This window comes from Camelus bactrianus, chromosome 11 (genome assembly GCF_048773025.1).
Source record: "Camelus bactrianus isolate YW-2024 breed Bactrian camel chromosome 11, ASM4877302v1, whole genome shotgun sequence".
In the NCBI taxonomy this organism is placed as follows: Eukaryota; Metazoa; Chordata; class Mammalia; order Artiodactyla; family Camelidae; genus Camelus; species Camelus bactrianus.
The window spans coordinates 71,512,118-71,526,045 of record NC_133549.1 but is presented as its reverse complement, the minus strand read 5'-3'; the positions used below and the strand labels follow the sequence as shown (position 1 = coordinate 71,526,045).

At 45.8% G+C, this 13,928-nt stretch overlaps 1 protein-coding gene across 15 annotated transcripts in view; it reads left to right on the top strand.

Annotated features, from left to right (window-relative positions):
• KCNMA1 (potassium calcium-activated channel subfamily M alpha 1) overlaps positions 1–13,928 on the top strand; it is a 705,404-nt gene that overhangs the window by 577,450 nt on the left and 114,026 nt on the right. For 7 of the 15 annotated variants that reach the window (XM_074374290.1, XM_045522769.2, XM_074374289.1 and 4 more), the window contains exon 19: positions 8,995–9,168. The exons of the other annotated variants lie outside the window; for them this stretch is intronic. In XM_074374290.1, the coding sequence (XP_074230391.1) occupies positions 8,995–9,168 (174 nt within the window). The remainder of the gene's footprint in view (positions 1–8,994; positions 9,169–13,928) is intronic. 15 annotated transcript variants of the gene reach the window in all.

Here is a 13,928-nt window from a genome sequence, read left to right as displayed (position 1 = left end):
TCTCCGTATCGCTTGACAAGAGCTTCTAACTTCTTGGGGCCTAAGAATTCTCCAATCCCTACAACCTACCAGGAAGAGCATCTAGGGGCCTGTCTGTCAAGGCACAGAACAGACTCACTCCCCATCCATCCCCCAGATGCAGTGACTCAAATGGCCCTTCTCACCAGGCCGAGCACCCAGCTCAGCACAGCTGGTTGGAAACACAAAAACACAGCTCAGATGACCCGGCATTGCCCAAATCATTTCCATCCGAAGGAACACAGCACCCCAAGGCGGGAGTTCAGGAGAAAGGGTGAACTCTTTTGTGAGGGAGCACTGGTAGTGGAGGGGATTGGGGCGTGCAGGAGAGCACTGAGGCCTGTAATCCATGACGGGATATTTGCCGGAGAACCTGGCCCCTTGGGGGTGTCAGTGAAATGGTAAGGCTTCGTTCCCCTGTCGAGTAGCCATTCATGTGTTTGTGAGGGCCTTCTTTGTGCCCAGTCTTACTCTTGTTGCTAGGGATGGAGCGGTGAGTGAGCTAGTCCCTGCCCTCCTGAAGCCTTCACTCTGGTGAATGGAGACAAGCAAGGATCATAGAAATAACGAAACACCTTTAGAGAGGGACAAGTGCTCCAGAGAGAAAGGGGATGGGCTGTGGGTGTGAGGAACCTGTTATGGATGCTGTTTTAGCTGGGAAGATCTGGAAGACCCCCTTTGGGAGGTGACATTGAAGCCGAGACCCAGTCCAGGTAGGCAGAAGAGCAAGGGCAAAGGCAGGGATAAGTGAGCGGTGTTGGAGGAAAGGAAGGCAGGCCGGTGGGGCTGGTGGGACTGGGGAGAGAGTGGTATGAGATGAGGTCAGGGAGGAAGGCAGGGGGTATGGTAAGAAACTTGGGTTTCGGTCCTGCAGTACATACAACCATTGGAAAAGTTTAAGCAAGGTAATGATATTGCCAGTTCTTATTTTAAAGGGTCTCTTTGGTGACTGATCAGAGAACAGGCTCTCGGGAGGCAAGTGTAGAGATGGCAGGAGGAAGAGAGACATCTCTGACTCTTGCTCTCACGCTGGCACGTTCCTCGCAGGGCCATAGTGGTACCCAGCACACAGTTGTTTTTTTTAAGTCCCTAGAAATGAGGATTTGGCCTCTAGGATACTTTTCCATCTTGGTTCCAGGGAAGCAAACAGCAGCTGACTTTCACCTCACCCTGGAGAGAGAGGCACATAATTGTTTGAAATAATTCCCCTCTCTGCATTTCCTTTAGCATTGGCTCAGCTAGTGAGTCGAATGATTGCCCATCCTGCACAGCACAGATTGCTACTGAAGGGCTGTCTTGGCGAAGCCAAGCTGGTGTGACAAGGGTCTCACTCCCTCTCTCTGCACCCCTCTCCCTCCTTGGGCTCCTCAGCTGTGAGGTTAATATTTGGTAACAATCAGAATTGTCCAAAGATTGTTTTTCCTAATGAAAAGGCCATAGCAGCCTGTGTTACAGAGGGCGGGTGCAGCTGTGTATGTGTAAGGGGTGGTTAGACTACAATGAATTATTAAATGTGAGCTTCCCTGGGTATGCCAGGCAAGTTAAGAAATTGGGGAAGACAGGGTTTGGTTGCAAGGAAACTTTCATTAGAAGGAGCTAGAATTATTAATAATGCACTGGGAGGTTCCCCTGCCTTTGGATGTGTCCTCAGTTGGAGAGGGCAGCTGACTCACGTAACCAATTGTCCAAAGCTGGAAGGCCACGTATTAATAGTTCACCCTGGAATGATACCGCTCCCTGAGGGCAGAGCTGATGACACCCCTGGTCTTTATCCGCAGTTTTCTAACCCTCCCCTCCCAACCTAGCTTTTCCCTTTCCACACCCTCCTCCACCCCGCCCCCAACCTCACCATTCACTGATAAATGAATTCACGTTCATTCAACCACCTTCAACGTATTGTGTCATACTCTGGAGAAATATCGAACGTGGCTGTTCCATTCCTGGAAATTCTGTGGTAGTACAGCTTAACGTTTGCATTTTCCCCCCCATTTCTTCATAGTTCTCCAGCAAGGAAGAGAGTCAAATTCAGCCGTCTGGCCAAGGAGCAAGCTCTCAGAATCTACTGTTTACCCATTTTCTTTTCCTGTGTAACAAGCCTGGTCTAATGAGTTACATTTTCTCCCCCAGCCTCTAGAAGTTGGCCGAAGGGTGGACTCCTAGGGGGCAAGTCATGTCTAAATTGCTGTGTTTGAAGGAATTTCCTGTAACTTCTAATCATTGACGTATTTTTTGATTTATTTTTTTTCTCTTTGCTGCCTTGGAATACGGCCCCTACTCTATTTTAACTGCACACTGGTAGTGATATATTGTGAGTAAAACGGGTTCCCAGCAGCCCGGAGTCCAGTTCCCCCTGTCTTTCTCTAGAAGAGATACTTCTTTTATTTTCTGTACAATTGCAGTTCCTTTTTTCTTTTGGTATTTATGTTGCATGTAGCAGTGACATCGTGCCCCCAGCTCCTTCATCCAACAACCGTCCGCAGAGTAGCTTGGAGCTGGAGAACCTGCGAACAGGGGACCCTTCCTGTTCATCCACCCTCTCCTCGCCCCCCCAGCCTCTTGCCAGCTTCTGGCGCTTGTCTTATTTTTCCATCTGAAAATAAGACCTTGACAACCAGTGTTTCTCTTGAAGGCCTTGTCTCAGGACCTTTAGGGGACGCTGAGTCGGCTGAGGTCATTACCACTAGCTCTAGAGGCCTCGTCAGTGGGGGGGGGGGGGAGTCATTGCCATGCTTGCCTTTGATAAATTATACTTGGTATCCTCTGCTGTCAAGCTTGAATTCCTATCCTGAAGGGAACACATAATGCTACATATATATTGCCGTGTTGTGATATATATATATGTATATATATATGATACGAACCAGTACATTATATGTAAAAATGTAATTTTTATATATAAGCGTTGAGATATTTTATAGAGAGAGTGATGTATTTATTATAATATATGTGCCTCTCTCTACGAGAAAGTGCTTGTTAGAGAATGAATTGGACACCCAACTTTGGGACAGTAAGTATCTAAATTGCCTTCCTGGAGACAAGTATTTCCACAGTGGTAATTATTTCCTATGGTCTCTGAAGTTCCCTTGCTTTAAAATAAAGTTTCTCCTTCAACAGTCCTCACTGGGACATACCCAGTTCCCCTTTGGGTGTTAGGCATCTTGCAAGATGCTTTACGTGTTTAAGGCAGAAAGAGATGACTTGAAGAGAGCATTGCATTTCATTGATGAGCGGTGTGGAGGTCTGAATGAGTGAATGTAAGGCTGCATCCCTCACTTACTCAGGGAGTAGGAGCCCTCACCCCCAGCAAGATGTGGCAATTGGTGGGGAGCTTTTAGGCCAGTATTTCTGTGTGTGATTCAGAGCGGTGACACCAGCAAAGAGCATCGGTCTTTACTTACGTATATAAGAGACCCAGCCTGCAGACCAGTTGAGTCCAACGGCCCTGGAATTTGGAGGAGATGTCTCTGCACCTGGCCCTCTCCAACTCCTCTGCAGCAGAAGAGGCAAGTTGGTCATCTGGTTTGGGCTCGCCTTCAGAGTTTGAGGCTATAGAATGCTCAGTGTACCATTAAAACAAAATAGTGACCTCCTTCAATTCGAAGCAAAATTCGGCCAAACTTGACTCCAGGGCTCCCTTTATCTGCAGAACACCTACAAAGATGGCTTGAGGGCATGAACTACTTTCCTACCTGCAGAGCTGCCTACTGTATCTAATAATGATCCTTCAGAATTGGAGGGAAAGCGTGATGTCAATCAACAAACAACTCGAGTGCCAAATTCTTCTGTCTTCTCCAGCCACAACATGGCATTGAGGGCAGGACCAGCTAGCTCGGTGTGCTCTCTACTGCTGACACTAACTCGCTTTTCCTTCCCCTTCTTTCTGCTTTCTTGGAAAAACCACCTGGAAGATTTTTCTCCTCTCTCCGGAAGCTATTAGGAGGAATTTTGCTAAGTGAAGACATCCTCCCTCATTTACAGGACTTGAGAGAATGCTCTCGGATTCCCAGTGTCACATCAAACAAATGCCTCAACCTGACACCTTGGTGACTCTTTCTTCCATGGATGTTTTTACTTATACTTTTAATTTCTGCCGAGCATATGAAGAGCAGTTCCAGAGTTCAGGCTTGGAAATAATCCTTCCTTCACTGGACTGATTTTAAACACGACATTGCAATCTGACAAATGTCTATAAATTGAATGGCAGAGATTTTTTTTTTTTCCTTCCACACCAGTCTTCCCTTGAATTGCTCCATTTGAAAACTGAAATCTCTTTCCCCCAGCCGCTGGAACACTCTACCCGAGGCTTTCAGTCCAGCACCACTTTTCCTGCCCCGGCCAGCCCACCCTGGAAATTAAGATCCTACAATTGGAAATTGGCTGACAACTGGGTTGCTGATGCAGGAGGCAGATGGTGCTAAGAACGGGATGGAATCCAACTCCCTTTTCCATTCCAGGCTTGGCTCCGAAGGGCTAACCAGCAGAGAACCTGAGCTTGACAGCTGATTGTCAGTGTGACCCGAGGAAAGAGGAGTCACTAAACTATGTCTGCAGCAGGCACTTCTCCACAGCTTTCCCTTCTTCTGGTCATGACCTTTGAAAATAGAGGAAAAGTTGTCCAAGAGGACGTCTGAGAAACCTTCCAGTCTGAAACACTTCAGAGTAAACAGCTTTGATGATGTCCATTAGGGAAATACTTTTATTTAGTCTCTACAAATAGCACTAGGAAGTCATAATGGAAATATTGGATGAATAGCTACTTCACTGGGGTGAAGGCGAGCACATAAAAGCTTTTCCTCAAATTGGAAACCTGCTAGGACAGAGTTCTTAGAGGAGGGAGATGTGACCCAGGGTCCAGTTCTCGGCAACCACATCACCAGTTTGAATCTGTGGCACCGGTCCAAGAGCAAGAGCCTTATGATGTGGGCCAGAGAGAAAACTGAGTCCCCAGAGGCTTATATTTCTGCTTTCCCAGACTTAAGTCCGCCAATGGGGGCAGTTAATTGAGCGTAAAGTTCCAAGAGCCCAGAGATGGAATGACAAGTAGCTGCGGGGTTCGCACTGCCCAGAGACACGGGAGAAGCTAGAGCAGGGCTTTTAGGAGACCCAGCCAGCCAGTGCTGAAATGGCCCTAGTCTGCAGGACCCATGTGCTTGCAAGGTGCCACTTTTGACCACCTTAGGGCCGTGTCCCAGAACCCCTCTCCCCTTCGTCCCCGCTCTTCCCTGAGCATCTGCTGTGGATTCGGAGAAGCCATTGAATTGAAATGCCATTGAGCACGTTTTAGTTCAATTCACAGCATCCTCTTCCTGATAGTTCAGGTGCTGTGTTAACCAGCTGCTCTTCCACACAGATCCACTAGATGTCCTCACAGATCTACTTAGTATTACCGTTGAGCTCAGGGAAAACTCCCTTTTCTGAGGCCTGAGACTGGGGAGGAGAGCATTGGGCCACGAGGTTAAAAAGAAAACCAGCAAACACCACCAGAGAGAGGGCACTTCCTATGGCCAGGGAGACTATAGGAAACTTACTCCTGTTTTAAATAAATGTTGAAACTTGCAAAATCGCTCTTTGAAACCTAACCTTGGGAGTTTTTAAGTGGTACGCTGGTATCTGAAATTAACCTTCGAACCTACATCAGCTCTAGAAAAGGAAATGATCATGGAGGCGTGGAACTAAAATACCAGTGGTTCTGAATCTTCACGATTCACTAAAACAAAACCGAAGGATTAGGAAGCCAAAGAGAGAGCCAAGGGGGGAATGAAGGATGGTATTTTCTGAAGGAGGAGGTCCACGACTTAATTTTGATAGAATTTTATTTTACAACTCGAGAGCGTAATTTTACACAGAGTGTCCACATCTTCTGGAATAGCGACCGCCCGGGAGGCACATTCTCATCCGTTCTTAGTTAAAGAGCTTGTTGGTGACTCACATCATGACCCAGAGGGAGGCTCTTCCTGGCTGGAACACACGTCCTTCAAAGCCTGACGGATCACAGCCACCAGTCAGGATGTCAGAATGGGCCTCACCTCTTGAGAAAGTGGACACAGATGTTTAGAGGTGAAGACATCTGACAAGGGGTCGGTGAAAATGGATTATTCCAGAAGTAGAGTAAAAACAGCCCACCTCCCTTGGTCTAGACATTGTCATTCACAGAGGTTTGTCAGTGTGTGGGGCTCCATCATTTTTAACTGTTTCTGTCTTGTCTTTGAGCCTTTCATTAATATCATTCTTGCTGATTTCTTGTGTGTGTGTGTGTTTGTGGTGGTGCTTGTTTGTCTTCTGAGATTTCTATTTTGAATTTGGTGTGAGTGTGTGAAACTGATGACTGGGAAGGAATGACGAGAAATAGCATGTTTTCTTTTTTATGCATATGCTGCTTGGAATGTGAGTGCTTATAATTTACATTTAATCTTCTTATAGCAAATGGGGTTTTGGGGGGAGGGGTTTGCTGCTTCAATGACCAGTTTCAGCCTGTGCCTGCATGCTAACACTATGAAATTTTAGAATAATGCATGGTCTCCTGAGGGGCCAACAATAACAACTGCAAACCGTCCCTGAGGGGTACTGGTTTGAAGTTGTTTCCTCCTGTACCCTTAGCAAGTGGGAGGTTTCAGTCACCCATTATGATGGACTTCCCATCCTCCCTCCCCTTGTTCTTAAAGACAGTATGTGTGTGTGTGTGTGTGTGTGTGTGTATTTATGTGTGTGTGTGTGTATATATATATATACACACATATATATACATATATATACATATATATATATGAGCTTTCTTTCCCTATAAATGTGTCAGAGTCTATTATGGTATACGAACCCAAAAATGGTGTATGGAAACAAAAACCAGGCACGGTTGCTAATGAGAAGCATAGCATTTCAGAGTTTGATGGGCTTCTCTTCTGCTACAGCATTTGATTAAAATTTTTTTTTCCAAAACAGTTTATCTACAGTGAAACAAAACATCATTTTTATTTCCCTCCTCTGTGTAAATAACCCATCCATATTTCCAGTAAAAGAACTAAGAAGGAATAAAACAAGCAAGTGGTCTGCAAGTGGTCCCCCAGATCTGGATGTACTTAAAATAACTTTATTTTCATGTCTTCAGCTGAAGACTGTTTTCCCTTTCTTGACTTCAGCAACTGCTGTTTGGGGTGTCTGGGCAATCACACCGTGCCTTCTAAATTCTGATTCAAATGCTATAGTGGAACTTTTTTTTTTTTTTTTTTTTTTTTTTTTTGGTAAAAGCTGAGCTCAGGAACGATGTACCCTGCCTTGAACAGGGGTGGGGCTGCATCATGATGATCTGAACAGCTGACTGGCTAGGATGCTCAAAGAACACGTCACTAAAAATGTGAGCCAGGGTTACGGGACTGGTGTTGCTGCTGAAGCAATTCTCATTCATCTCCCCCCAGTGCCTGTTCCTCACGATCATAACGTTACCCCTGCTTGACAAATATACTGTATGGCAACTCATAAAGGTCTTAGAACAGGACTTGACCCATTCAAGAGATTTAAACCCCTCTTCCTGGTGACTGGAACATTCAAAGAGGGCAAAACCACTAGTCATATTTTAAAGTAAGAGTGCCACCATTCTCCACAAAGGAAAGGAAAAAAAAAAAAGATGGGGGAAAAATGACTCTCAGAATGGAAGGTGTGGACACAGGGAATAACACCTCTTCCCTTTCAAGTTGCTATTTGGCTGTGATGCTCGGAGGAAACATGAATTCTTCTCCCATCTTGTGAGAGAGGCAGGCAGGTTCATGTCAAGGATAAGCAAAAGTGGTGGCCTGCTGCAGCATCAGAATGAGGTGGAAAACGCTTCTCGTTGTACTGAAATAGAAATTGGCATTGTGCTGAAATATAAGATGAAGCACCCTGAGAATGACCGCAGTGATGTCCAGCAACTCTGGTAGGTTAGCGCTCAAGCTGGACTCCCAGGCAGCGTAGAAACTTTGATACCAGCTCTAGAAGAGCTATCACTGCCTCATGCAAATCTCAACAAGATATTTTACATGGGATCTGTTCTCTCATTTCATGTTTCATAATTTTTCATCTATTTTGGCCAGTATTTTCTGTATAAGGAAAAAACTAATCATTAACCGATAGCCCAGTTGCCTTCTGAATTTTTGGTAGGTGGGGAGAGAAAAGCAGATGCGATTTTCAGATTCTCTCAGCTTTCAGCAGAAAAATACACCCATGAGTAGCTAAATGAATTCCAGTAGACCCACATCTCATATGCTTTTGGTGATTTCTGATTTGCAAACTGCCTTTAATGTCAAATACGCAGCGTTAGCCTTGAGTAGCTGCATTTCTTATATGGACAGATTTGGATATTTGTTCTGTCAAGAGTAAATTTAAATTCCTGTAGGCATCATGTAAACTCACTCTGGGGAAGTTCAGCAGAGGCAGCCTCAGATTCTACATTAACACGTAATCGTTTCACATCAAATTAGATGCAAGCTTGTCCCGGCCTCTGCCTAATGCCCAGAAATGGATGGAAATTAGAAAGCCGACATACTAGATATTTTTGCATCTTGCAAAAAAACATTTATTGGGCCAAATCAGCAATTAATTGATCGGCTGTGTGTATATTTTGTCCTCCTGTATCAATCGCGCCAGGGGAAACGGTGTTGGTTACACTTCTGCTGTCTATATGCGTGCTGCTTCTCATCCGACAACCCGGTTGTCATCAGCCCTGCCCTTTCCCGTGGTCACCCGCTTTACTTAGCGGAGAAAAACCATGTGCAATAGACAGCCTTGGGGGACTATAAAGGCAATTTGTATTTTCTCTGCTTTTTCCGATGTCCGACTGAACTGTTGCCAACAGTCACTCTGCATTTTTTTCCCCTGGGTCAAGACTGTTATGTGAACTAAGACCTGTGTTCACTCCCTTCAGCTCCCTTCCAGCTGCCTTGCTGTGTGTGACCTTGTCATTAACTACCGCTCTTCCTCTCCTCCCATCCAACCACACGGTGATAGCCAAGATGTCCATCTACCGGAGAATGAGACGGGCATGTTGTTTTGATTGCGGACGTTCTGAGCGTGACTGCTCATGCATGTCAGGCCGTGTGCGTGGTAACGTGGACACCCTTGAGAGAGCCTTCCCACTTTCTTCTGTCTCTGTTAATGATTGCTCCACCAGTTTCCGTGCCTGTAAGTTTAACCCCAACACATGCACTTCCGTGTCTGTGCTGTCTGTGGTACCATCCCCGTCTTGTGTTGTGCCCTGTGGTTCTGTGCGTCCGTCGGGCTGCTGTGTTCTTCCCGCTGTGACCATGTATGTGGTGATGTGACGCCCATGCTGCCTGTGTCCCTGTGTACGTGCCGGGGAGGCCTCCCTCCTGGTTCTGTGAACTTGCTGTGTTTTCTTGTAACAGTGCATAGTCTGTGATCTTATAACCTGGTGATATTATTCCTCTCTCCTTTAAAAGCATATAAATTGGAAATTAATGTGACTGCAAATCAAACACTATACTGATACAGAGATGCATGGAAATGTATATCTTACTATTTGGGGAAAGAGGTTAGACGTCAGATGGGGTCAAAGGGAGGAAGGAAAACGGTGTAGAGAGAACAAGCCAACTCTGGCATGAAATTGCTTTTAGTGAGCTTAGATAGTTTCCCAAATACAACAGGGTTGCGATGCAGCTGGCTTTTTATTTTATTATTTTATTTTATTATTATTATTTTTTTTTACTGTGTCTCCCTAACCTGTATCTCATTCCTCCAATGCCGGATTGCCTCCTACGCTCTGAAAGAGTATTATGAATTTGCCAACCTGCACAGACTGGTGGATTTTAGAGCCTCCCCTCAATATGATGACCAATTCAAAGGCTCATTCCATTAATATCTTTTGTTTTTCAAAAAATATAGTCCCCCGTTTAACTAAGGTATCTTGTAGCGATCATGATTCCAAACAACAACAAACACCATCAGCCAGGAACTTCCATGGTTTCCTTGAGCCCATCACGCAGGCCTTTGGGGTCAGTCTTACTTGTCACCCACAAGCTCAGAGCTGTTGAAGAATCTCTCGAGGTGGCAGCTGAGACCACCCCCCCAATCCTTGTCTTCGGCACTGACTTTGCTGGTGTTTTACTGACATGGTTCGTGGGTGATGTTATAGAAACTTCCAGCTTGTTCACTGAGGGTTCTCGTCTAAGGGCAGAAGAGGTTGTGGTTTGCGTGAGGACTCGGATGCCTTAAAGTCTAGCTGTCACCTTCTTTTCCCTTGTTTTGGTAGCATGGGAGGAAGAAGACCATTCTTCCATCTGTGTTCATCCCTTCCTCTTGTAAGCAGCCACCACATTTGTTGGTGACCATGTTGTCATCCACTCTCCTCTCTTCCAAGTGCCCAGAGCCAGTTAAACTAAATTTTCACCAGCAGCAGTTAATTCATGCAGGTAACAAGGAGGGAGAAGAGCCCTTCACTCTTGAGAATTTGTTCCCATGAAGAATTTGCTGACCCACATGCCGGTGTTGAAGGCGGTCCCAGCACGGGGTGCTGGCGCGGCAGTGATCCGGGGCTTCCGGGGCGGAGCCTCGCTTCACTGTATGCAGTGGAGCCGTGTGCCTTGCCGGGTGCTGGTATCTGAAGACGCAGTTCAGGTCGGAGACATTATTTGTGCAGGGAGCTGTCTTTGAGGCATTTGGGAAAGTTAGCTCTAGGCCCGGAGAATCATTATCCTCTCTGATTTGTGATTCACTGCTCCTTCAGAACAGTGCCAGGGGACAGGATTCATGTGTTAAATTGATTCTGAGTAGGCGTTGTGTTGAGAGGGGTTTTGGACTGTCTTGGTCACATTGACCTAAAATCCTAGGAAGGAAATTTCCTTTAATATCTTTCTTACAGATGCCACAGTATGTGTCCTTCCTCCTTTATTCTCATCACGAGAGTTCTCTCTGGCTCATGTGATACCGCCAAGGTAAACTGGGTCGTACCACAGAAAGAATTTGTTTGTCTACAATGTGTGGCAAGACACTGGTTCAGACAGGAGCTGGAGGGGAGAGAGGAGGGGTGGGCGGTGGTGGCACAGTTGGGCCACATCTCTGATTGATGGTGGTGGATGTATCCGCCAGCCCCCCCCCCCCCCCCCCGTTACCCGTCTGCCTGAGGCACAGCTTCTATTTTCAAGCAACCACTAGGCTCTAAAACCTTGGCCCAGAGACCCAGTGGAGAGAAGGAAGGAGCCACTCAGACTCTAAACTGAGGCCTGTGGTCATGTCTTGGCACCAGCCACCCATATCAATTGCAGTGAAATCTGTGTTCCCTGCGGGAGGCCCGCAATACCCAGTGTGTGCAGTGGAGAAACCCTCCTTGGAGGGATTTTTCAGCTCTGCAGTTTCCTCCAAGTGTTGATGGAGGCCAGGAGGAGAAAACCTTGGGATGGGAGGGTCCCGGCTTCTCAGAAACATCCTGGGCTTGAGAGGCTTGTGCTTCTGTCCCTCCACCATCAGCCCCACCGTGGAAAATGTGGAGCTTTGGGCTGTAGGTTGAAGGCTTAACTGGTACTGACAGCCTGGGGTGGGGGGCTGCCTCTCTGTTTCATCAGTCTCCCCGCCGTCATCACTCCCATCAAACAAAAGCAGATTTCATCCATCCCTGTGTGAGTCCACTCACCTTTGACCGTTAATAATAAGTTAGAAAAATCTATCCCAATTTGAGCCCCTTCATGCAACCGCATAAGCCCTTCTTCTCCAATTAAAAAATGTCTATCTCTACGCAGAATTCCACAGGCAGAGCTCCAACAGCAATCCCCGGGCTTCCCTCGCTGGTGGTGGGGTTGGATGTGCCCATTGGACAGAGCTGGTTGCCTCCAAGAGCGGTGGTGAGAGTGGGCTTTTCATTAAATATGAGCAGATGTGAAACGTAGAGGGTTTGACAATTAGAAATGGCAGGAGAAGGGCCCTTGAATCAAAGTGAGGTCAGATGGGCAGATCAGATTACTTCTCTTACATTCTTTAGTTGTTCTGAAAATCATTTTGAATTAGTGTCAGCGGAGCCATGATGGGTTTTGCCCTTTGTCTTTTATGCTAGGGCTGTATTGTTTCCCAAGACACTCATTAAAGGTCATTATATTATTATAGAGCTTGCTTTGGTCGCAGTTTCCCAGTTGAGCGAGTGAGCTTTGGAGACAGCCTAATTCCTTCTCTTTTGCCTTTCGTCTACCCCTTTACTATTTTTTTTCTCATAAGGGGAAAGATTTCCGTTTTCAAGGGACGTTAAATGGAAGCACAAAGTCCCATTATGTGTTTTCTGAAGTGGGAAGGGAAGTAGCCAGTCCCCAGGGGGGCGGCAGTATATTCCAAGTGTTCACGCAGTGTCAGAAACCCGCCTTCTAACAGCAGGGCCTGCCCGCGCCGCGCACCTCTCCTTGGCGGTGTGGCCTGTCCCCGTCCCTGTGGTTGTTAAGCTGCATACTTTTCTCCCAGTAGTCTCCTTCAATAGAACTCGTGGGATGTAAGGCCACACTGTGCTGAGAAAAAGATTTGCAGAGAAGTAGGACTCCTTTACAAAAGACTTAAAAAGCAGTGTCAGATAAATATGAGTGACTCATAAGGATTCATCACAAGACTGTTCTATTTTGGGCAAGACTGAATGATTCAAGATGGTGGGCTGGAATTGGTATGCCGAGCATCATTTTCTGATCATTTCTATTTTGTTTCTCCTTAGGGGGATGCTGGGCAAAAGTACCAGATCGCTTAAAAGATTCTAAGATGGGGTGGGCCCCAGACTTTTCACAAGTAGCTATGTTATAGTACATCAAATATAAAAAATATACATCTAGCAACATACACACATAAATATACACTGAGGTTCTAATCTGTTCCACTATCTCTCCATGTAATTTTGCAAAATAGTACCTTTTCTCTGTTCAGAATTTATTCTTGTTATTTCAATTCTTGCTTGATATCTGATTTCTAAGTCTAACAGAAAGGGACAATTAAAATGATGATGCAGTGACAACATAGGACCCTATTGATTCAAACCTGCTGAGACCTGCCTGACATGATGCTGGCCACAAACCGTCAGTAACCCCGGCATGAACAAATTAATCATGCGCTCAAAGAGGAACGGATCTTTAGACTTGCACTTAGAAATAGTTTTAGCTAAGGGACGCATGTGATCACTCAAACCTTTCAATCTAGTAATAATTTAAACCTGCGCAATCACATACACCCATTTGCAGACTACTGCAGCTCATTTTAAATGGTGCACGACTTTTATTTTGGGTAGAAATATATAATTTAAGGAGGCATTCAACTCCAATGGTTCGGTTGAGAGAAGTCCAATACGATTAGGTTGAAGGGAGACATACCAAAGTCAGTTTAGTGTAATCTTGAGTCTTGTCAGATAATAAACAAAAATCAGCTTATCCCAAGTAGCCTTTGGTTTGTACAGGCAGAGAATTAACATTGTCAATAGAACTAAAGTCACTCGAGGGGACTAATGGCATTTTGAAGTACATAAAATCAGATACTAGGGCAGGGGGTGGAAACAGCTCCAGGACAGTGTCTATAATGGGACAGACCCCGTGCTGACAGTCACCGGCGCCTATTGCAGGGAGATTTAATAAGCTGTGTTTGACAATCAGCAGCCTGCAATTTTCTCATTTCTTTCATGTGTGTATAGTTTTGGGTGCTTTCTTCAAGCTCCCCGATCTGAAGTTGTATTTGTTTATTTTACTCTGAAACCAAAGAGTCTCTCTTCTTCCACCACTGCCATCAGTGACAGAAAGATAGAAAAAGGACAGCCGGATAGCCAAAGCAGACCCAGCCCAAATCAATTTACTCGTAGTTTTCCATGTGTTTTTTAAAGCCCATTCATTTTGGAGGCACAGTTTCTCCCATTTTCTGATGCTTGCTCGTGTGGTGTCTCCCTCCCTCCCTCTCTCCCCTCCTCCTTCCTTCCCTCC